The 24,814-nt window shown below is 40.0% G+C and overlaps 1 protein-coding gene across 1 annotated transcript; it reads right to left on the bottom strand.

Moving 5' to 3' along the window:
- Nucleotides 1-7,294: 7,294 nt before the first annotated feature.
- On the bottom strand, nt 7,295-23,464 carry wnt7aa (wingless-type MMTV integration site family, member 7Aa). The gene is made up of 4 exons (XM_004559860.3): nt 22,887-23,464; nt 22,418-22,644; nt 18,622-18,893; nt 7,295-11,715 (listed from the first exon to the last, which is right to left on the bottom strand). The coding sequence occupies exons 1-4, from the start codon at nt 22,955-22,957 to the stop codon at nt 11,236-11,238; spliced, it is 1,050 nt and encodes a 349-aa protein (XP_004559917.1). The 5' UTR covers nt 22,958-23,464; the 3' UTR covers nt 7,295-11,235.
- Between the last annotated feature and the right edge of the window lie 1,350 nt (nt 23,465-24,814).

Below are 24,814 nucleotides of genomic sequence, written 5' to 3'. Positions count from 1 at the left end.
TGAAACTGATAACTGCCAAGTTTATTGAAGTCACTGACCTCAGAATAGGGTAAGATTAATCCTACTAGAATATGTAACTACTAGAGTGCTTAAACATCAACAAACTTACAAGTATGATCAAATCTACCAGTCAGCGGTCAAGAACAGTAACTTGGACGTGTACAGAGAACACACCACTGGTTTTAGCTTCACTACCAGCTCTGTTATTGTGGTATAAATGTTTCCAGAAATCCCTCTCATTCATCTCTCAAGTCATTTAACGAGGACTCAGTTGTTTTGCGTATACTGATACAGTGTTAGTCTGTCATCAGGTTGTTCATTACTCAAACTTATTTTAGCATGACTGTCACAACTGTTTTCAGCTTTCCCCAGCCGCCCTCTCAGTGCAGGATCACCACCACATTCCTTAGTCCAAATCACCTGTGAATTGCACGAGGTGATGAAACCATCGCAAACGAGCAGATTCTACACAGGAATTTATGTGCCACCTAAAGCATACCCACTGCCTCTGCAAAGAATGATTTTCCTTTGCTTAATCAGAAGTGCTTTTGGAGTAAACTAAAGCTGCAGCATTTGCCTTAGTTCTCAGTTCAACCTCCACCTCCTTCAGGCTTTAAACATCAGAGTTGTCTCATAATTTCATGCCTCAGTATGCTCTGAGAAGTTTTTACATCCTCTTATTTGGGAAAAATTATAGCCCGATGGGTGTGAAGCAGGAAGTCGTTTGTGTAGCTGAGGCTTGCTTATTTGGTTTTCATGTAAGCATGGCCACAGGGACATACAGTACCTCCCGTGTACTGTCAGTGCATAAGGTGCTCACCATGTATTATTACTACATTCCTCGCACATTTTTACAGTCAAAGGAGCCCAGGGTGCAGCGTCTGATGTAAACCTTTGTATGGACAACTCATAATTTAGTCCCCCCCACCCCTTCATGCTGAAAGCTCTAATAACAGCACGATACTCTTCTATACACTGCACAAATTGGTATGAACTGCAAGCTAACACAAGCATGACAATCATTTATAATCCTCTTCATACATGGAGTGTAATTTTAGATATATGCCACACATGGGGTAGAAAGGCCTGCAGGAGAGAAAAAAATGCAATTAACTGCATCTTGATGTTATTTCCTTTGGCTGTGGGATAAAGCTGCCTGTCAATAACTGAAGGAGACAAAGGGAGGCCTGGGACCTCCAGCATGGCTTCATGTGCAAAACCATAGTATAATAGCATGAGGTCTCAGTGCTAATGGCAGGAGATCTTTACCTCTGCCACACTCTGATTCCTGTTTGGACTGGAAAAAGCTGAAAATGTTGGCATAACTTTGTTCCAAGTATGTACACACACACACACACACACACACACACACACACACACACACACACACACACACACACACACACACACACACACACACACACACACACACACACACACACACAATCCAAGATGGTGGCAGTCAATATAAACACAAGTAAACCTGTCAAACTTTTAATCTGTACTGCCACTGTTGTTTGCCAGGCTCCATCCATTAATATGCTGCAGTTGGTGTTTTTAGACACAGAACAAGTTATTGTGCTGTATATGTACGGTATATCTGAGAGGCACTAGAAAGACGTTCTCTTCTCTCAGTTCTCTTCTTTGTCTCTCTATCAAACCCTGGATCAAAGTTGAAAATGCTTTCAACACATACAAGGTCTTGAATAATCTTCTCTTACAGGCCTCATAGTACCACATCACCCCAATACAGCACGTTGCTCTCAGACTGTGGCTTATTCTAAATTCCAGTGGTATTTAAAAGTAGAATGGGAGGCAGAGCCTTCAGCTTTTAGGCCCCTCTTCTCTGGAACCAGTTCCCAATTTGGATTGAGAAGACAGACACCTTCTAGTTTCAAAATCAGGCTTAACCCTTTCCCTTTTGATAAAACATATAGTTAGGGCTGGATCAGGTGACCCTGAATTCTCCCTTAGTTACACTGCAACAGGGCCTAGGCTACTTGGAGCGTCCACTATGTGTGTTTATACACCTCTCTGCATTTCATCATTCATTATTATGAATCTCTAGCTCTCTCCCACAGCGTGGGACCTCAACCGGTCACAGCAGATGGCCCCGCCCCTCCCTGAGGCTGGTTCTCTTGGAGGTTTCTTTCTGTTAAAAGGGAAGTTTTTCCTTCCCACTGTCGCCAAGTGCTTGTTCATAGGGGTTCATCTGATTTTTGGGATTCTAAATCTTTATAAAGTGCCTTCAGTGATTTGGTGCTACATAAGTGAAAAACTGAACTGAAGTATTAATAGTAGAATCCCCACAGTTCTATTATTGAATCTTGCTAAGGAGCAAAACCAATCCTGTTTTTCCAACTTTGGTATTGAAACATGCTCAACTCAGCAGTGACACTCACTCCCAGTTCCAACTTTTGACATAAATCAAAATCATGCTTTTTGGATTTCCTCCCTTATCTTTGCTCTTTGTGGCGCATTTTTTGCAACATTGTTCTCCATGTTTCCTTGTCCCTCTTGGCGTTTCACTGTGAGTTCTCGCCTCTCTGTTTACAAGCGTCTTTCGGTTATTTTCAACTTTACTTTGAAGCCTTGTTTCCTGTAATTTCACTTGTGTGCCTCAGTTTTACTCCTACCTCGTGTTTACCCTGATTGAGCTCACCTGTGTAATCCCTTTCACTTAATCCTCATCACCCCCTTGTGTGTAATTCCCTGATTACCTTCTGTCAGCCTCTGTCCTTTGTCACGTCATACGCCGGCCCGTCTCTGCTTTGTTGTTGTTCCTGGTTAAACTCCACAGTTTTTTTCACTTTTGTGTTTCGATGGTGTGTGTTCTGTCTCTTTGTTGGAGTTTGATTTGTGGACTTTAAAACTGCTCACTTTTTATTAGTTGAAGTCTGCCTCTGCATGACTGCATTTGGGATCTCACCTACACACTCCAACATGACAGTCGTGGTCTTATCACAGCCTGCATCAGATAAAAATAGACAAAGTTGAGTTTGATTTTATATTCAAATGACCAAGAATGAAACGTGATATGTTTTCGAAGCCGTTTTGTTGAGTTTTCTTGAACGATGAAGACATTTTAACAATAAAAACATTTTACAGCCACACCATAAAGTTTTAGCTCAGGGCTATACAGTTATCATTAAACGGCATGATTCAACAGTGGACCGCTTTAACCAACAAATAACACATCATTCATTATTTGATCTCTTCTAAGGCAGGTTCTGATTTATTATAGATGCAGCGTTTAAAGTGAAATGTTTGATTTATGCATCCTAAAATTAAAAATTTCCTAACACCCTTTGATTTTCCAAAGTATGTGCACCTTGTTTCTTCATTCCTCAACGTCAACGTCATTGTTGGCAGAAGAGCTTGCTGTTTGGACCCTGATTGGCCCTCGCTCTCAAGGCATTGCTGTAATGATAGTTATTAAGCAGCCCCTGTCTTAAATAATCAACATTCTGACAAAGACTCCTGCACAAGTCAGGCATAACCACCTGCTATTAAGTGCGAGCTTGTCATGCTGAAAGACCTTTATTGAAAATATAAATATAAATTCTGGGTTACAGCTCTGAGAATCTCTGAGGAACCTAAGACGAGGAGCTCCAGGAACAGCTACCGAATGGAGGCAGGGGCAGAATGACAACCAGTTTAGAAAGGCAGTCATAAATCTCAGACGATCATAGTGCAGGTGTTCACAGGTGCACTGCACACAGCAAGACTGGCACCGGCAGACACAGACCCCTTTAACAAGCACAGGCATTAAATACCTGGAACCGTGGCAGTGACGTAACACTGTTTATAGGAACAACACCATGAAACAGTTCGTTAATGCTCCAGTGATCTGTGAGCTGCTCTTGGCTTGTAAAGGTTGAAACGGGCCGTCGTGCATTTTCTCTTTGAATATGCATCGTTTGATTTAAGGTTAGTTTCGAGATTATGTCACGTAAAGTGAAAACTGAAGCCAATAAACAGCATGAAATCATTTTTTATTGTGCATTTTGCTAATACACGCCATCTGCTATAGGTAAAAATCCCAAAATCCCATTATCCTGGCTGCAAAAAAGTTTGAAGCAAAAATAATAGAAAGGCAACACCTAACAGTTTGTAAATACTGCCATATGTAAGTATGGGCATATTTACAAGAGACAGTAGCATGCTATGCTATCAGCTGAGGCTAACAAGCTCAGTTAAAAAGTACATCCATAAACAGGCTACAGTGCACAGAGTTAATTAGAGCTAGCTGATAGAATGGACTAATAGAAAACTAGGAGAGATGACGGCTGCTAGACAGCTGCCAGTGTCAGCATCGTTGTCAATCAACACACTGCTAACTTTCAGCCTGCAGATGAAATTAATATGAGACTGTAGTCGGAACTGACTCACTCTTCAGGTGGGCACTTGAGGAACTTGGCTTCATGTTTGAACCCCAGAGATGCTACTTGGTTAAAATGTTTCCCAAAAATGTGAAAAACGGAGCTCAATGATGTGGACGTATTCTGCTTTTGTTTGATCATTTTTCACAAGCAAATCAGTTTAGAAATGATGTTAGTAATGACTAATAAGCAGTGTTTGTCAATAAACTTGAAAATAGTAATTAATTACTAATTACTGATTACTTCCTTAAGACAGTAATCATGTTACTTTACTGATTACATATTTTCAAAGGTAATTAGTTACTTAGTTACTTAGTTACTTTCTAAAAACTTGATACACAAACTGAATAAGTAATAAAGCAGCAGATCTTTCAGCCCAATTCTATTTTTTTCTGCATAATCCATCATATAAAACTGAATCAAATGAAAAAGTCTGTTTTTAAAACTTGTTTTATTAGTTTTAATCTTTTAACTTCATGCACATTGCATCAAGCAAAAATTTAATTATATGCAGCAGTCTCTGACTGGAAGAAATGTGTTTAACATTTAAACCGTTTCTGCAGATTCCAGCTTATAAAATAAAATAAAGTTCTGTGTTTACACTCTTTCAAATAGATGCAAGCAAAACAGCAAAAAATAAATAAAAGATTCAGCAGCACTGAGTCCTGTCGCTCTTAAATCTGTTGTCACCTGTTTAGCAGGAGTGGGGCGGGTGGAGGTTTGCCCGGTGCCACAGTGGTCATGTCAGTGGGAGGATCCGGGGGTTTCTCAGTGAATGTCACATTCCCGTGGCAGCGTGCTCGGTGCTCGCTCAGATTTGAAGTTTAAGTTTTCACGGTAGAAAGACGTTTTCTTCCCACACAGAGTGAACAGCAGACACTAATGTTTTTGTAATTTTTTACAAAATCAAACTCAAAGTAATGTGAATACTTCCAAGCTTTAAACGCTGCACGGTCGTACTCTCTCCTGCTCTCCATATTATTCATCGTTGATCTGCACACGTCTGTTGCTGCCACGGACGTCACACGCTCGTACGTCATTGTCATGAGACACTCTTGCAAACAAAATCACGGTTTAGTAACGTAGCGTGCTTATGGGAAAGTAACAGTAATCGAATTACTTTTTTGCAATAGACATTACTCGTTGCTTGAAAAAAGTAATGTGATCACAGCCCATCTCTGCTAATGAGTAATAACAAGTAGCTTTCAATAGTCTGTTGAGGAGGTGATTGTAAAATGCTTTGTGGGAATCTTCAATTCAAGCACGATACGGCTCAAAACTTCCAGTAGTAGCTCTTTATCTTCCATTTAGAGCTGAATTTGTTCATTTGCCACATAGTAAAGAGTAAAATCATCTCAACACCCAAAAGCTGTGCTGTGCTAGAAAAGCTGGCATTGCAACAGCTGACCTTAAAAACAAGTTCATGTTTTTGAAGTTGTAGATTTTTCTGTGATTTTTTTTCACAGAAAACTTACCTAACATACCATACAGCCACACGCAAACAATGCAGTCTGCTGAGCCTTTAAGCAAATTTTCTAGTTATAGAAGTTAATAAGTCCTCATATTTAACATTTTTCTCATTAGTTGACACCTCAAACCAGTAAAACTTTTATGCAGCACATTCAGCATGGGCATCTAGATGAGAGAAATGATGAGAAATTGTCATGTTGACGTGGATATTACAGAATGTGTGGTGTTGGAAACTCTAAATGGTCCATATTCCCTGTGATTTGAAGATCAAACCTTTTATAGTTTGCCCGTTTTGGCTTGGTGCTATTTATAGTAGAGTGACAATAAAAGTGTAGTTACTGGCTTCTTGCTAGTTGGTCAGGATACTACACGTTACCACAATAGTTAGCACAGTTCCTCATTTAAGACGTACCATGTCCTGAGACAAAGTATAAGTGGCATTAACAGAAGTGGAAACAAATATTTAAGGGATACACATAAAATCTGAAGGAAAGGGAGGAATAGTCAAACTCCTTCACAGATGCAAACACAATAACTATACTTAGGTTTCAGTTCCTCAACTCCTCTTTTGTGTCTGCTGTATGTTCACAGAATTAGATGGAAGTCATATTATTATCAAAACTGAAATTTGAACAAGGCTGTGCTGTGTGAGACACTTGGACAGTGTTGTTGAGCTCTTAGTGACAGAGCCTCTGTGTTACTCTAACCAAGGCTGTTTGGCCAGCTGCCTTTTGAAAGCGTCACACTATTGAGGCAATGTTTAGCTGAGGAATGTTTTGTGCCAATTATTCACGGAGTTAAGATCTTTTCTGTTGCTCAGATTGAAATCCTTCTTGACATCATCCTCTTGCCAATTGTAAAGCCCCCTCCCCACTTTCTTCCCCTTTTGCCATTTCCAGAAAATAAACAGCATGCAGATTTTATCTGGGATTTTCATGGTTACCATTTTGTTAATGGCAGCCTGGCCTCTCGATGAGAGGAGGAACATTTTTGTGGGGCACGGTTTGGTTGTTGTAGCAACGTTGTTGAGGGCTGAATGAAGCAGATGTCAGAGTGATCTATCAGCCAGCAGCTCCACACTCCCACTGCTCACTGAGGAACAACGCTGCTGTGACACCCTCTGCACGGCACCACGGCTGTCAGTAACACCCACTTTGCTCCAAACTATCCTCACAGTAACCGCAAAGCTTGAAATATGTGCATTAAACATAAAATAAATTCCTGCTGATAATTCTGAGACATTAATTTACCCAAATAAACCATGACAAGAGCTGAGAAGCACGGTTTTACATGAAGTCACCCATGAACTCTGATACAGATCATTTTAATAACATGCGATTTTTGTAACTGAATCAAATCTCATGTGATGAAACTTGAACAAATCTAATTACACAATTTCCAGAAGCCAAATTTTATTTTTAATTGTTTTGCAAGTGAAATGTAGTTTCTCATAAAAAGATGGGAGTATGACATATTGAGCTCAAGAGTGATTTTCCTCAAGTAAAAATTGATTATGGTTGCGTGTTGTAATTATGTTGTTACCATCCAAAGTAAACTTAATACAAGCTGTGACATTGTGAAACAATCGTATACGCAGAAGCCTTGTTTTAACAAAGACTTGTTTTATTGGCGATGCTTTGGAAAAGAACCATTTTATCTATAATCGTATATTCTAAACTCAATGTCTCTGATTGGTGGAGTTACTATTACCATAGATGTTTAAACTTGTCGCAATCTGGTTCAGAAACCGTGTACAGCCATGAGTGTAGCACTGCACTATACCAGTACATAGACTGCACTTCACTCTACACACATCACAAACTATAAATATTTAAAACTTATTAGTATAAAATATTGTTCTGCAACACTATAGTAGCTAAAAAAAATTAAATTCAAGAAGGCTGATTTAGGAAGGCTGGAAGCTGTGGAATTTGGAACTGGCAGTAGTTGTAATTTCTTTACTTTGAAAAGGTTTTTTACCTTTGACCTTTTTGTTTTTCTTTTTCTTTTTGATGCAGATCAAAATTCTTTTTATGGTCATGATTCACCTGATAGTTGGCTGGATACGTTCAAAACGGATTTTACACGGAGTTTCTGAAACTTCAATGGAGAAAATGAATAGGAATTTATAATATAACTTATAATGAAGCTGAACGATAACACAAAACTAGAATCTGTGCCACAGGCATTTCATAGTTGATTGATGTTGCATGCTAACAAAATCTGTGTTTGATTTATTTAGCTAAAGGGTTAGCTAAACAAGCTACCTAGCTAGGTAACTAAGGCATCAGTCACACAGGTCTTGGGGCCAGTAACCCCCTGACAACTTCTAGCTGCAAGTGGAAAAAGTCTAAGTAACCAACTGAGTGGTGAATGGTTGCCCGAGGTTGCTTGATATCACCATGTGAAATTGGTTGCAAAGAAAGTGCTGCACCAAAAACTTCCTTGTGATTGCTTTGGTCACTAGTAGACTGCCATGGTCTCCCATAGTTTGCATGATTTGTCTGCAAGCACTTACAAAACTTTAAACAATTGAGAAGGTATAGCTAAAACTAGAAGTGGAAAAGGTTATGCTAATACAAAAACGTCGAGAGCTTTTACTTTTAAGGTGAATAGTCTCCATTGGAGGTCTGTGTCACACTTTTTCTAGAGTAAATGATGAGTGTTTGAAGACAACTTAGTCTTCCATGTGACTACTAGTGACCATAGCAACCTGCTAGCGACCAAAGCAATGGTGAGGAGGCTTTCAGTGCAACACTGTATACGTCTTTTTGATCACGTTCGCCTTAGTGACTGCCAGCAACCTCTAGCATCCATTCACAACTGGTTGCAGTGTACGCATTTTCCCCTAACGACCAGCCAGGGAATCAGCGACCCTTATCTAGGCCTGCTTAATTAAGGAATAAAGAAGCTTGTAAAGTTCAGATAAGATGAAACTGTAATGGTATTTTTTTTAATAATACAGACAAAAGAAACATTCATGGAACACCTATCCTGAAGGTAATATTAGCATTTTCCTGAACACACATTTCAGTGTAAAAGAATTATATTGTGCTAACAAGGATAAAGGCACATCTTTAAAACAGTGTTTCAGTGAATGATTTCATAGTTCAAAAAACCTCTGTACATTTGAATGGTTAACAGGTGCATCGAGGGAAAATTGCCACAACAATTTAAAGATAACTCATTCAACAACGATTAGCCATTGTACCATTTCCATCTGTGCGGATGTTTCTGTAGAGGAGAGTAGTTGTATATGTGTTATGATTAGCTTTGAAACATGTCAGACTAATGGTTTTTTATCTGAATAATGGCATATACACATGGGAAGTGTCATCCATTAAGTGATTATTATATGCAGTGGGGTGAAAAAAGTATTTGCCTCTTTCTTGACTTCTTAGTTTTCTGCATATTTGTCACATTTAAATGTTTCATACATTAAACAATATTAGACAAACAATTTTTAAGTTGTGTTTTAATTTATTGAGGGAAAGAAAAGGTTATCTAAACCTACCTTGCCTTGTGTGACAAGGTAATTGCCCCCTAAACCTAATAACTGGTTGTGCCACCCTTGGCTGTAAGAACTGCAATCAAGCATTTGCGATAACTGCCAATGAGTCTTTCGCATTACTGGGGAGGAATTTTGGCCCACTCTTTGTCATTGTCCTGCTTCATAACTCAAATGTGCTTGCAGTTCAGGGCATGAACTGATGGCCGGACATTATCCTTCAGGATTTTCTGGTAGAGAGCAGAATTCACACTGTTCCAGACCATCACACTACCACCACCCTGTCTGTCTGCTGGTATGATGCTACATTTATTTTTACACAAAAAGTAACAGAGCTCAAACAGAGTAATATTCCACAGGATATTTTCCCTACCCTAACCCAAGTCTTGGAGATCATCAGGGCATTTTTGGCAAATCTGAGACGTGCCTTGCCCAGTCTCTTTCTTATTGTTAAATCATTAACACTGACTTTTCACACAGAGTCAGATTTTTTTTTACCTATAATAAATCAAATCATAATTTTTCTTTGTCTAAGATTACAATTTGTTAGCTGACCCGAAACAAAATCTGAAAGTGGACAAATACTTTTTCACAGCAGTGTGTGTGTGTACCTGTTTAGATGTCTTTGTGGGGACCTAAAGTCGGAAGTTTACTTTACTTGTATACTTGGGGACCAAAATGCCCATCCCCAGAGGATTGAAGACTCAAAATGTGGTTTTAGTGTCAGGGTTACAGTATGGTTAGGTTTAGGGTAAAGGTTAGGGTTAGGCATTCATTTTTCATGGTTAGGGTAAGTGGTCAGGGAAAGCATTACGTCAATGAGATGTCCCCGCAAGGATATGAATACACACACACGTGTGTGTGTGTGTGTGTGTGTGTGTGTGTGTGTGTGTGTGTGTGTGTGTGTGTGTGCGTGTGCGTGTGAATATACAGACATACAATGTACCTCCTGAAGGTCAGTCAGACCAAAATGTTGTGACTAAATAAACGTGTTAGCAAGTGTGCAGGACTTATATTTAAATTGTAGTGGGTCATTTCCTGAAATCAGTAACACACACAGTTACTAACATAAAGGGAAAACACATCTTAAACAAAGATGGGAAATAAATAAAGAAATATTTATATAAAAATAAACTCTTACAAAATATTTTCTATTAACCAGCAACATGGGGATTTAGATCTGGAAGCTTGCATTTGCTCCTGGGGTTAACTACAAATGTGGCTGCTCGACCACACCTTTCCAGACAACTAGCAGCAAAGTGAAGAGGAAATGGGACAGAGAACAAGTAGAAAACAATACTATCATACTTGACCCATAATCAGTAGTTTAATGTTCTGCTGTAGTTTCCCAAATATTCACTATTGGTTAGTTCAGACTGTTTGAGTTTTTATATCCAGTGTTTAAGTCTTCAAAAAAAAGTAACAAAGAAAAACCTTAAGTGCCCGTTTCTTTTTTCTTTTCTAAAAACCAGAATCTACACCACCAAACCTTTACTAGATTTAGTTGCAGTGAATCTTCGAAATGATCAGTAGTTTTCTCATCAAATAAATTATTAGTCGATTAACAAAAGAAAAATAAAATAAAATAAAAACCTGTTAGGCCTACTGTTTAAGGTGAGTCATGCCAGTAGACCAGTACGGCCTGTGAAAACGTTAAGCATGCAGCACAAAATGTCAATCAATTTAAAACACAAAAAGAACATTTGTGAAGCTGATAGCTCAAGTCCAGTGTCGTGGCAGATGTCCATTGGCATCATTATAATCGACAAAGTTGAATGAAAAAGCTGTGATTGCTGTAACACAAGGGCAGCAAGGCAGTCTCTCCACAGATACTGAAACCCACGAACAACACAAAGGAATGTCCAGTAAACATATCTATTTACAGGTATACACTTCTGTCCTCTCACTGCACGTGTTGCACTTGACATAGCAGCACCACAGGAACTTGCAGTTGCACTGCCAAACACGCGAGTACTGATGTGTGTTGTATCCCCGACCACAGCACATCAGGTCACAGCTGTTGGGCTGCTGAGCTGTTTTGTTACACAGACGGCCCTGCGTCCCCATGCTTCCGGTCAGAGGGTCAGCCTCGCAGTAGTTGGGAGACCTCTCGATGTAGACTAGCTCCATGTCCTTGGGCTTGCGGTAGGAGTGTGGTTTCTTGATCTTCAGGAAGGCGGGGCGCTTGTTCCGCCTGGCGCGCACAGGCTCCACGTGAACAGCGTGGTTGTACTTGTCTTTGAGCATGTATCCCAGCTGACGGAATTTGGGGAGTGTCGTCCAACATGTCTTCGTGGTGCAGGATCCAGAAACCCCATGACACTTGCACTCTAGGTGCATGCTCTTCTCCAGGACCTATAGAGGAAAAGCTCAGATGAAGCAATCTTTTCAAACTTAAGCCATTGAAAAATTGTTATTTTATAACTAATGCATGCCTCCTGATAAAAGAAGTGTGCATAATTTTTGTCATCTTATACAATTTCGGTAGACTGTTTGTTGCTGTATTTCCATAATGAGTCGGTGGGGCGGGGGAGTCTAACGCTTCAACAGGTTGAGACAAACATTTTCTAGCATTCCAAATGAATACAAGCATTCCAGGGATCTCAGAGCTGCTACAGTATGTCAGTCTATAGCTACCAGCAATACATGTGCCATTTTTACGAGTCAGGATGAGCTTCAAAAGACAATCTTGAGTATCCGTAGTCGTTGAAATGAATTGAATTACAGTTTAGGAGTGGAACCTTTCAGTGTATTTGTTACTACAGCCAGGGGACTCTGTCTGTGCTTCTGGCTGAATGACATCAACTTACCCTTCTTCCTCCTCACTGAGTGGGAACCCTTGCATGCATTAGAGAAGCCTCACCCTGCTTTTTAATTATTCTACTCTGATGTGGCCTCAGACTTTCTGGAGTCTCGTGGGGTAATTGTCAAAAGCCTTGGATGCATACAGCTTAGTGTGGTCATGCCCCCGAGACCCGGCAAACATTTAATTCATGGAGTTCAGTGAAGTGAAATCCCAGTGAAGATGCCATTGTTTGTCTAACAGAAGCCCCGTAAGCCTCCTGTGGCACCTTTTACACTCTTGTTTATTCTTCTCAAGAAATTGGAAGGTTGGCACTCAAGTCACACAGACTGACATTATCTCCAATTAAACATGAAAGCTTTCCTACAATAATTACAGAGGTATCAGTTTAGTAAGTGTATATTAAGAGATCCACGCACTGTATCACATTGTGACTGATGTCAGGCCTAAAATATGAAGCCTCATCCCGAGAGACTTCGCACAGCCTTCTGCAAACAACATTTTAGATGCATTCCTCTAAAGTAAAGCTGTGCACACAGAGAAATTTTGACAAAGATTTGCTTAGATTTTTCATTTGATGCATGTAAGGTAAGGGTCTGCAGGAACTGCTATTTCTGTCTTTAATACATAGAAATTAGGTTTTCATCAACTCTATACACATCCTAAAATAATCTCATCTCATGGTCAGTTACATGATCTGATGCATGTCATTGAACAGAAACGAATATTTGATTCAGTTGAACTGCATAAAAGACTGAGCAGGATTTCCTTTTTATTTTTGTTTGACTACAATTAACTTTCTTCATATCTCTTCATCTATTAGCTTTTAATACTATTCTAGTACCAAAATGCCATTAAACTGCAAGAAAAAAAAAAGTTTGAAGCTAAATAGGTCCTGATACATTTTTAATTTGCCTGTGTGTCCAACCACAGGTCTAAAATCAACTACACTAGAGAAATCTCAAGAGCATCCTCCATAATGATGCATTTGCACAATGTTGTGGTCATTATAAAACCTTAGCTTGTTGAAAATGCAAATATTTCCTAAACATCTTGGAGTTCGTATTACCGGTTTCAGAAAAGTTAGAGATTAAATAAAGGAGCATATATTTTATCTTGACAAAATTTCAATGACCATCCATGTGTGGACATAGTCAGGGCATAACAAAATTCAGTAGGATTTATTCTGGCTGAACCATCAGCATTTATATAAAAAATTAATGCAGGCTATTCAACAGTTGAGATACCAGAGCAAGCAGCAACCTCTCAGGCTGAATAGTAAGGCCAGCGTTGAACTAATGTTCCTTGAAATTCTTCAAAGGTCAATCAGTCTCCAAAGACTTGAAATGCCCAAATTTTCAACAGAATAATTACATCCGCCAAACCATCAACCTGTCTATTAGATCCCATTACTACTGTTCAAAGAAGCTCTACCATTTATTAATGCTTCAGTCTTTATCTGTCTTAATGGACTATGTAGTGCAGGCTTTAATTAAACCACTACGTAAAAAGTCATCACTTTAAACAGCTGTCTTAGTTAATAGTATACTAATATCCACTCATTTCTATGGTTGACGTGTCAGCCTTCAATAACACTGACCACAATATTGTATTAGAGAGATTAGAGCATAAACATAGGTATCAAAAGTACTGTGATGCAGTGGTTTGAATAATGTCTAATAGACTACAATTTCTTCATATAAATGTGGAGTCTTCTTCATACATTAACTTAATTATGGAGTTCCACAGGGTTCTGTGCTAGGACTCATTCAGTTTACATTATACATGCTTCCCTTAGGCAGTGTTATTAGAACAGCATAGCTACTTTTTCATTGTTATGCAGATGATGCCCAGCTTTATCTACCCATCTAGTTAAACTACAGACATGTCTTAAAAACATAAAGACCTGGATGACCTCTGATTTCTTGCATCTAAATATAAACGGAAGTTATTGTGCTTTGCATTAAAAATCTCAGAAACATATTGTCTAAACAGAGACATATTCTGATGGCATTACCCTGGGCTCCAGTAACACTGTGAGGAATCTCTGAGTCATTTTTGACCAGACTATGTCCTCCATTGTGCAACAAACAAATATTTAGGACTGCTTACAGCATGCTGTAGTGAGAATACTGACACTGATATTTCTCCAATATTAGGATCTGTTCACTAGCAAAACTGAATTTAAAATCGCCTACCTCAAAAGAAAGGTCTTGAATAATCTGGCACTACCTATTCTATCAATAGAGCTCCTTGCTTCAGATCGCTGGTTTAATTGTGGTTTCTAGAGTTTTCCTAAATAGAGTGGGAGGCAGAGCCTCCAGCTTTCAGGCCCTTCTGTGAAACCAGCTCCCAATTTGCATTTTGGAGACAGGCACCCCCTCTACTTTTAAGATTAGGCTAAAACGTTCCTTTTGAATAAAGCTTATAGTTAGGGCTAGACCCTGAATCACCCCTTAGTTGCTGTTGCTTAGCTGTATAAACACTCTCAATGTGCTTCTACGCAACTATTGTGTTTAATCATTAGTTATCTGGCTCTCTTCCACAGTGTGTCTTTTGTCCTATCTTCTCCCCCAACACACCAGAAGGCTCGCCTCCCTTAGCCTGGTTCTACAGGAGGTTTCTTTGTGTTGAAAGGAGTTTTTCTTTCCCGCTGTCTCCAAGTGCAGTGTCATAGGAGGTCATCTGAATGTGTAATCAATACAGTAAAATTGAATTAAATTGAAATAAGCATGCTCACAGCCTTAAACAAAAACATTTATCTTACTCTATAACTATTATTTACTAATTTACTTCATAAGCGCTGTACTGGAGACAATTTTAAGTATAAGTTTAATTTAAACAGGCACTCAGCAGGCACTGCCCTAATTTGTTCATCATTTATGGTGCTATAGAACAGTGCTTTTGATGCAGATGAACACAATTCATGGTATAGCGTCTAGCAAGTGCTACTGAATAGGTGTGAGCATAAAAGGAGAAACATTAACATCAAATACAATGTTTCCATCACCTCAACGAACACACAAAATGTTGTGTGCAGGTTGTCCCACAGTGCATCTGCTAGCTAAAAGTATGGCTGCTTTATTTCCAAGGAAAAGAATACAGTGCAAGATAACTTCACTCAGAGATGGAGGAAGAAACGAAGCTTATGTTTAAAGGTAAGGATTCTTCAGTGGCATTTGATAAAAATGGAAATATTAAGCTTACAAGTTCTCTTTTTTAAAATCAGATTTCAGGTCTGACATGATGTAATGGTTTTCTATATTTGTCTGGCCCAACAAGAAATAATCAAAGACCCTGATCTATAAAGTGTTCAACAAAGCCCAGCAGGATTCTCCCATTTTAGTGCAGCTAGCCAACAGTGAAGAAGCTTACTTACTTACTTTCCAATTAATAATTGTTTCTGTCACTAGTTAGCTAACATAAACTGGTGTAGCAGTATTAGTAGTAACCAACCATCCTACTGACAGCAATTTCTTGTTTTCTAGATACTTGTTGTTAAACTCTGTCTCTCTTCCACAGCATGTCTTTTATCCTGTCTTCCTTCTCTCTCCCTAACCGGTCGCAGCAGATGACCCCGCCCCTCCCTGAGCCTGGTTCTGCTGGAGGTTTCTTCCTGTTAAAGGGGTTTTTTCCTTCCCACTGTCGCCAAAGTGCTTGCTCATAGGGGGTCATATGATTGTTGGGTTTTCTCTGTATGGATTATTGTAGGGTCTACCTTACAATATAAAGCACCTTGAAGTGACTGTCGTTGTTATTTGCACTGTATAAATATTGAAAATTGAATTGAATTGTCCGTACTTGACAAGATGGCACTACACATGCTCTAAACACCATAAAATTTTTTAAATCTAGCTTCATGGACAGTGTTAAATCTGTGACATTGTTTTTAGAGTTGGACTCCATGGTGTAAATTAAGGTTAAAGCATGCAGACTTTCATGTCCACTTTAATAGTAGGAGCAGGATGTGCCTTTGATGCCTTCCAGTGGTTTTTCAATGGACTGTTTTCTTGTGGTTCAGTTTTGAGGACAGTCTTTTCTATTGATCAGTCGGTCGTCTGGCTCCTTACTGCTGTCTGCTGCTAATGATATCAGCATCGGGGTAATGCTCTTCCATATCAAAAAAGCAGTTCGAATCATCCACAGAGCAGGTTATAGGAACATACAAACTCACAATTTTGCAGTCTGAAATATTGAAAATTGCCGAACTAGTGAAATTCCAAACAGCACAAATTCTATTCAAAGCAAAAACTAAAGAACTGCCAGGTAATATTCAGAGTATGTTTTTTTGAAAGAAGGAAGTTACAATTTAAGGGGTTTTTGTAACTTCAAAACAGGGAAGGTACGTACTACAAGAAAAAGCTTTTGTGTTTCTGTGCATGGAGTGAAACTGTGGAACAGTTTGAATACGGAATTAAAGCAACGTCCAAACATAAAACAGTTCAAAAAGAGTTAAAAAATATGATCTTCTCGAACTATAAAGAAAGGGAAAATATTGAAATTAAGTGAATGTCTCTATTTAAAAAATTTCATGATGTGATTTTATATCAGAAATCTGTTCACTGTTTTATTACAGATTATATCAGTAAGAAAGATGACAAAATATTAACTGCTAACTTCTGGCAAAGGGGTGGGATTAAATAAGTGTGTAATTCTTCCCACTCCCTTTCAACATGTAAATGAATCAGGACGGTAGCTATGTTGAAATGTATTGACTTTTGTATAGTATTTTTTTCTCTCTCTCTTATTTTCTTTACTAAATGTACCTGTATATTGTTTACATGTTTGAAATAAATTAACAATAATAATAATAATAATAATAATAATAATAATATGGTCGTCTTGGGTTTACCCTAATTTGTTTCTTTGAAAACACTATTACTTCATGAGTTCGTGTTCTCAAAATTATATTTGCACTAGTTTTGCAATGACCACACGATGCCCTCAGTGGCTCCTGATAATGAAATTTCTATGTAAAAAAAACAATCGTTTTTTACCTTCATGTTGATATGAGCCATTAAGATTTTAACAAAGACTAAACAGTAGGAACCAGTACTATATTTTACAGTGGGGCAGGTTGTCCATTCATTGAAATGTTGTGTTGTTATCCTCCACTTTGCATGTTAAAGTGTCCAAGATAGAAATAACCCTCGATGCAGATGTGTGTGACAGATAAATTTGTGTATGCATGGAAGGAAAGTACTGTATGGGTAAATAAGGGGATGAGGTTCACCATTTTTAATGCCAAACCGTTAATTCTATTTCTAAGATGAATGTGTTTGTAGAGCTCACTGAAGCTTACGACAGAAAACCAATAAAGATTAAAGAAATAATCATTAAAACCCTTGTTTCCATGAGAACATTCTGGTGTTTTGGACACAGTGTTAAAAACACAATAGATAACAACAGATTTCAATTTTAAGCAGATGTCAAACTGCTTTCACAGTTTTGGGAGACCTCTGTGCGCCGCTTGCAGGTAACACAAATGAAGGTAATAGAACTCAAAATGTGGGCAAAACAGCATTTTCTCCATAGACATTATATTGGAAAAGACACATGAAGAATGTAGAACATGCAAAAAGAAGACAGGTATGTGCCTTGTTGAGCAATCATTATTAAACTGAGTGGGTGCTATCTTTGACTCAAGTATACTCAAACAACTAAAACTTGCTGCTCTCGCTGCTGTGGGTATAACAAATTCTAACATTTACCTCATCCACCACTCTGTGTGCAACTGTTGTTTGAGTTTCATCACTTTCAGATACTTTCTCTGATTTTTTTTCTCCAGTTTAATCAGAGAAAAAAGTCAAAAAAGTCTCATTTACAGTTTCCCTAATAAAGCCCACATTGTTGTTTCTTCTTGCTATTCTTCTTGTTTAATTGGCAAAGTTACATTTTCTCTGTACACACTACAACACCATGTTAGCATTTTCAGATTTTTGTCTTTTTAACAAAGAACTACAAACTCTGAACTGCCTGTAGGTGCGGATATGGAAGCGTTTGCCTAATTACATGTGTTGGTTGTAAAGAGTGCTGGATCTGATATCAGTTATAGTGTGAGCAATCCACATTACAACTGTTAGTAGTTACATTACAATCAAGCCATGCTGCTGAATCAGGTTTCAGTGCTGCTGTCAACACTGATCTCAGGTTGCTTCGCTTAAAAGCTGAACCCCATGAGATCCATGCAGGGAGTGACACAAACTTTAAACTTAACATCAGTTGGCCTGAGGTATTAGGGGAGCAAATGTGGGCTGTTTGAAATCGGATTGCCTGCAGACTGCTGTCATGTCCAGGCTGTACCCCATTAACAGCATGTGAGACGGTGTGTATGTCATTTCTGATTTGCCTACATTGTCTTGCACATTGTGGTATACCGTTTGCATGGCTTTATTACAACCGTGCATGAAGCTCTGTCAGAACGCTTGCCGTCAGGTGGTGACGATGTATAAACCTACCTTGCGTCCCACTTCATTGTTGTGTAAATTCATGAGTGTCCTGGCGCTCTGCTTGATCTCCCGCGCATCCACAAACACCTTGGAGAAACTCAGTCCATAGTGGATGTCCGCAGAACAGCCACCCCACTTCCAGCCCTCCTGCTGGTTGTAGAAACCCTGTTTCTCCTTGTCACAACCGCAGCCACTCAGGCTCCCCTGGGTGCAGGCCGCTGTGACTGCATGGGCGACCCCTGCGGCTATGATAGCGTAGGTGAAAGCAGCCTCCTTACTGCCTGCGATAAAGAGGAAAGACATTTCTAATCACTATCACAGACAACAGGATTCACTATTTCAGGCACTGTCAAACCTCCTTACATACCTTTCATAGTTGCCTCAAACCAAATCATGAAATACACAAGCCGAGCCAAGTCCCCTTCATTAATCAAGCTCTCTTTAAGCAGATAAACTTCAGCAGGAAGCGTACCTCTAACAGCTCTAATAGTGAACACCTTTAATAAAGGAAGGTATTTTCAAGCAACTTGTATTGAATGTGTAATGAAGTATGGTTAGGTGGGATACTACTGTAAGTGCAGGAGTAATTACACTAATTCACTGATCAGATGAGCATAATGAAACAGTAGAGGCAGATCAGAGATTAAAAGCTCAGGCATCAGCTTTGGCCCTTGTCCCAGCCGCCATCTCTCCAGGATCCACCCTGCGGAGGGGAATCTGAGAGGCATGCACAACCTCCCTACGTGGATGGATTTCCACTCCATAAATCCAAGTTCTTCAGCTGTAGTTTTTTAATTAAAGGCGGAGATCATTTCTGAGCACATGGGAAAGCATCCAGAAATGGCCAATAAAGTCATCATATTCAACTACTAACTTCTTAACCTCTGCCAGGTGACCCGTCCCAGGTTAGGGGTATTATTTAGAGGCATTTTGACCTATATGGGACAAGCAGATGGGATACCTTTAAAAGAAAATCACTATATGTAGTGATGTAATGTATGAGACTTTATTTGAAAGGTAACATTTTGTCCCAGAACAACCCAACAACCCAACTCTCATCAGGAGCTGGGTTTTGCTTCTGTCATATTGTAACACTTGTCTAACTGTAACCACTTCTCCTTCTGCGATACCTTTCTGCAGTTCTAATGCTTAATTCTAGCTCTAACAAGTCAGTTTCAGTGCCTCACCCTAACATGTAGTTTAACTTAAAGCTGATCCTCGTCGCCCTAACCCTAGTCACTTGTTTTATGTAAATAAAACTGTGTAGTAGATCTTGTCTGCCTCGTTCTGATGTTCATTTCAGGGTTCCTGTTTTGTTTTCTTTCCACTGAAGCCCTGAGTGACATTTGCCAGCACATTCGTTGTCATTGACTCTACTCCAGGTTTAACTTGGTTGATTTTCCTAACCACATACTTGTCCCCCTGGACCTGTCCCAAATGAGCTAGTGGATGTTAAGAGATTGAACTGCCACAGAGACTTTTCCGACATTGCACAGCATGTCTTTATATGCACACACACACACACACACTTCTGTGCAGCTGTTGAAGCTTGCTGGAGCACATGCACAATGAGTCCTGATTCTCACTATCAGTCTAGGACCATCTCAAAGTAGATGGGACATCACAGAAAGCAACATCCTGGCTTTACATTTGTGATCTAGAGATATTTTCTTCTGTCCATCTTTTAGATCTTTGTTAAAGTCCTTCATTTTTTTAACAGCTTGATTGAGCAGAAGCCCGTACTCACTCTCTACATCAAGCAGCCAACTTGGTGGGTGGGGAGGATGCTTGAATCTAATGCCAAACTACTGTACCCTCCTGCATTGCTGCCAACAATGATCCCAAATTGGTGTATTCTGTCAGTTATCAGCATTCCAGCTCACTGAAACAAAACAATAGATTCACATAGACAAGGTGTTGGGGAGCCGGACCCAAGCAGCCTTTTGCAGTTGTGCTTTTCTGAAAAGATCTGCACTCATCTTTACTCGCTGACTTTAATCTGATGATAAAGAGTGCTGCTCTGCCCTGAAGCACTGAACTAAAAATCATTCTACATACAGCGTCTTTTGCCAAAGCTGCAGAACCGGGAGGTAAATTTGTAAACCTAGAAGTAAGTACTTGTCTGAACTTGAAGCTTTGGGAGGTGTGGGTGGGGGAGAGGGGTGTATTTTATGAACATACATGAAGGCAGTCGCACTGACAGTGGATAAAAAAAGAAGAAGAGAGCATGTAGGTATGTGTATCTTGCAGCCGTCAAATGCATCACATTAAATAAGTGGTCAAAGAAAATGGGTTGGTGCACTCATTCAAACCAGTATGTCATGCACAACGCAGCAACCACAGCTCAGCGTGAGCTATAATACACACAACATGAAAAACGACACCCTCAGCTCTCCGTCTGAGATGACAGGCTGAACTTAAAGGACAGGACAGCAGAATACCGGCCTGTTAAAAACTCATTTATCCACAGTGCTGTCTCTGGAGCGAGCATCGCCTCCAGCTTTGTTCCACACACAGGATCAAATCAGGGGCTTATTTTCCCACTGAGAGCAGACGCAGTGCGCCTGGGCTTCAAACTTACAGACATCTGTCCAAGTGTCAGAGTTCGAGTACCTCGGAGGAATGTCTCCTCCAAATGTTTTTGGAGAATTAAAAGCAATTTTGAACAATCAGTATCCAGCTTACTTCCCCTGTATCTGCTAGAATGATACTGGAAATGTACTAAAGATAACACACAAGCTAAAGAAAATATTGTGTAATAATTATTTTATTAGTTGACATTTATTCACATATCTGTTTTAAAGGGTTCTCACTATGTAAATGGACTGGTTCTTATATTGTGCCTTTCTACTTGAGCACTCTATAAATGACATTCGCACTCAGATGGAGACATCAGGAGCAACTTGTGGATACTTTAACACACAGACAGGAGGAGCCAGGGATCGAACCACCAACCTTCCAAACAGCAGATGACCTGCTCTACCTCCGGCGCTAAAGCCGACCACAAAAGAACAAAGCTTACAGACATGTAAACTTGTTGTTTAATTATCATGCTAAAATCTCTGGTGCAAGTTCACAACAGCAACAGCCTCCAGGCACTTTAAATGTTCAGGTAAGTCTCTACAATAATAGAGAGAGAACCTCAACATTCAAGCAATTCCCTGTGAGGAAGAACTCCAGTAGAACCAGGCTCACAATAGAACCAGGCTCACAGAGGGGGAGTCATCTGCCACCAGCAATTTTTTTTTTTTTTTTTTTGGGGGGGGGGGGGGGGGGGGGGGGGGGATGAATAGAAAGAGAGAAAACCCCAACTTGATCGCCCTGTGAGAAGCACTTGGTGACAGGTGGGAGGAAGAACTCCCTTTTGACAGAAAGACACTTCTGGGCGAGAGGCAGCCACCTGTCTTGATCGACAGAGGGGAAAGAGAAGACAAAAGTGGGGCTCAGAGACACAAACATTTATTTCAATATCTGCAGAAAATCTTAACATTAATGTGATGTTAATAATAATAATAGTGACAAACTATTTCTACTAAAAGTCCACCTGAACCAGGTGACAAGAGAGATGGAACCCTTTAAAGCAGGCAAAGATCAATTATTTTTACAGAAGTGCTTTAGGAAATTAGAATATGAGTATTATTCAGATATAGATACAACATTCAGTAGTGTTATGATGGCATTATAATTATATTTAGTATTATTCTATTTATATGCCACTGAAAGACAAAAGCCAACCGCCCCCCTGAATCAGCCTCTACTCCTAAACTGAGCGCGTCACTGAGGTACAGCGTGTACAACTACATACCCACTCTGAGTTCTTTCCCGAACACGGTCCTCTCCCCCAGGGCTGAGCAGTTCCAGCGGCCGTGCCTGAACTGAAACTGACACTCATTGATTCCCATCTGAACTCCTTCCCCGATCACTATGATCGCGTCGGGTCGACTCTGACAGATAGTCCTCTGACGCGGGGCCAAGCCGGGGATCTTGTTACAGATGATGCTCGCTCCCAGCGCCACCACCGACGACAGCCCCCTGCGATGAAGGTGACAGGTTAGAAATGTGGCGTTTCCCTTCTGCGGCTCTTTCTGAGAACACCACGTGTGAGTGGATGCAGGGGGGGCAGGTGCGTGGGATTCTGTAACAACACATGTACAAACTGAAACCATAAAAGACCCCAGCACCCAGCAGACCCCGGTGTGTGTGTGTGTGTGTCTGGAGAATCTCCCTTTTGATCTGAGACACGAACAACAGAACAAATACACCTGAGCACTCACCCGATTTTCAGATACACTATCCCGAGGCACAGGAAAAAATGGAAAATCCAGCGCCGCGTATTCCTGTTCATGGTACTCAGCCCTGCCGGTGGATGAACGCTCCGCTGTTGCAACAACACCCAGCTTTACTCCTCCTGCTGAGTCCCGCAGGCTCTCCAGGTGTTCAGAGCCCCGCGCGTAAATATACGATAAGTCCAGAGTGTGTGGAAGTAAACGCGCCCTGCTCTCATCTGGTGACAGTGCGCTGGAGGTGGCAGCCTGCAGGGGAGCATTGGGGCTGTTGTGTACAGGTAAGGCAGCTCGGCTCCTCGGTGATCAGGCTCAGTGTGAGTGTGTTTGTGTGCGTCTCTCTCTCGCCGTGGGTGTGTGTGTCTACCTTTTCTACTAGGGCGTGTTCTGTGGAAGATCTGCCTCCGAGCCGCTCACACACGCTCTCACACAGCCTGCAGGTACACGCTGCGGCTCCCGCAGACCCGTGTGGTAAACACGCGGAGCCGTCACGTCCTTACACTCACACGCGGCGGCTCATCCTAAACCACAGGTCACCCGCGACACCGCAGACTGGCAGCCGGCCGGGCACCGTTACTTTATATTTAGCAGTAAAATAAAAGCCCCTCCCACCGACACACACACACACACACACCTCAGCCCAAATGAACGGATTACGGGGCTCACTCTGTCAGACTTATATATATATATATATATAGTATTTATATTCCTTTGTCATCTTTAGCTGTGCGTAATATGTGTGCGTGTCTTTGCGGTCATTTTGTGTTTTTGTAGTTGATTGTGTGTCTTGGTAGTCATTTTTTTGCACCTGCAGTTATTTAGTGTCACTGTGGACATTTTGAGTCTCTTTAAAGGTTTTTGTCTCTTGGCAGTAGTGTTTTTATTATTATTATTATTATTACGTTAGGGTTTTTGTTTGTTTGTTTGTTTGTCTTGTTTTGGAGCTATTTGTAGTCATGTTGTGTGTTTTCCAAGATGCTGTATCTAGTTGTAGTTGTTTTATGTGTACAGTCATTTTAGACTTGTGATGTCATTTGTGTCTTTGTGCTCATTTTGAGTCATTTTGTAGGGTTTTTTGCGTCTTTATCTGAAGTCAAACGGCATCATCTTACAATCATAATATGAATATGAATGATTGAAAACGATATGAAATTATGTTTGTATTTTGTAGCCGTTTTGCATGTTTGAATTTCTTTTCATCTGTTGTGTTTTCGTTGTGTCTTTTTTTGCAGTTTCTCACTTTGTTCTTTGTCGTTGCTCACATTTTGTTGAGCTGGTTTTGCGTTTTTTAGACCCCAATTCTCAGTCAGTCAGCTGTCAGTGTCTTTATTACATTATGAACAGTTTTGCGGCAAATGTATTTACATGAGTATTTCAGGTCCGTGTGCAACTTTTAATTCATTAAAGCTGAAAGGTAAATATTTTGACTGAACATTATTTTAACATTGGTCATTAATAGAGACTGCTAAAGAGCAGTCAGTCCCCCTTGAGTCAGTGCTACACAGCCAAGGACCCCCGAATGAATTTCATTACTTTAGTTATTTACTTGAATTAAGTGCTTAGGCTCAGTATAACAGTGGTTTTAGGATGTTATTTTCCCCCCAGTTTTAAAATTTGTGGTACTATAAGTACTGGATTTCTTTGGGGGAAAAAAATCCATACAAAGCCAGAAATTCATTAGATGGCACACATATCTGTTCATCAGTTAAACCTTCAATTATTTTCATTGCACAAGCGGATAAATAGTGGATACAATGTAAACATGAGTCTGAGGTGTTAAAGTGAGATTGTTAAACTGTGAGCATGTAACGTTCTGCACAGTAAGGTTCAAACATCAAGAACACTTTTCTGAGTACCGAGGAACTTTATATTTGAACGTTTGTCATTTTGGATGCTTGTAACAGCGCATTTATATTATG

This window comes from Maylandia zebra, linkage group LG5 (assembly GCF_041146795.1).
Source record: "Maylandia zebra isolate NMK-2024a linkage group LG5, Mzebra_GT3a, whole genome shotgun sequence".
NCBI classification, from domain to species: domain Eukaryota; kingdom Metazoa; phylum Chordata; class Actinopteri; order Cichliformes; family Cichlidae; genus Maylandia; species Maylandia zebra.
Note: the sequence above shows the minus strand (reverse complement) of the source record. Positions and strands in the feature narration are given on the sequence as shown.

What these genes read in the sequence shown, in the direction of transcription:
- wnt7aa (XM_004559860.3), bottom strand. Translation starts at nt 22,957, where the DNA reads ATGAACAGGAATACGCGGCGCTGGATTTTCCATTTTTTCCTGTGCCTC. An exon ending in ATAGTGTATCTGAAAATCGG is followed by an intron (nt 22,645 to 22,886) that starts GTGAGTGCTCAG and finishes CCTTCATCGCAG; the next exon opens with GGGGCTGTCGTCGGTGGTGG. An exon ending in CGGGAAAGAACTCAGAGTGG is followed by an intron (nt 18,894 to 22,417) that starts GTATGTAGTTGT and finishes TCTTTATCGCAG; the next exon opens with GCAGTAAGGAGGCTGCTTTC.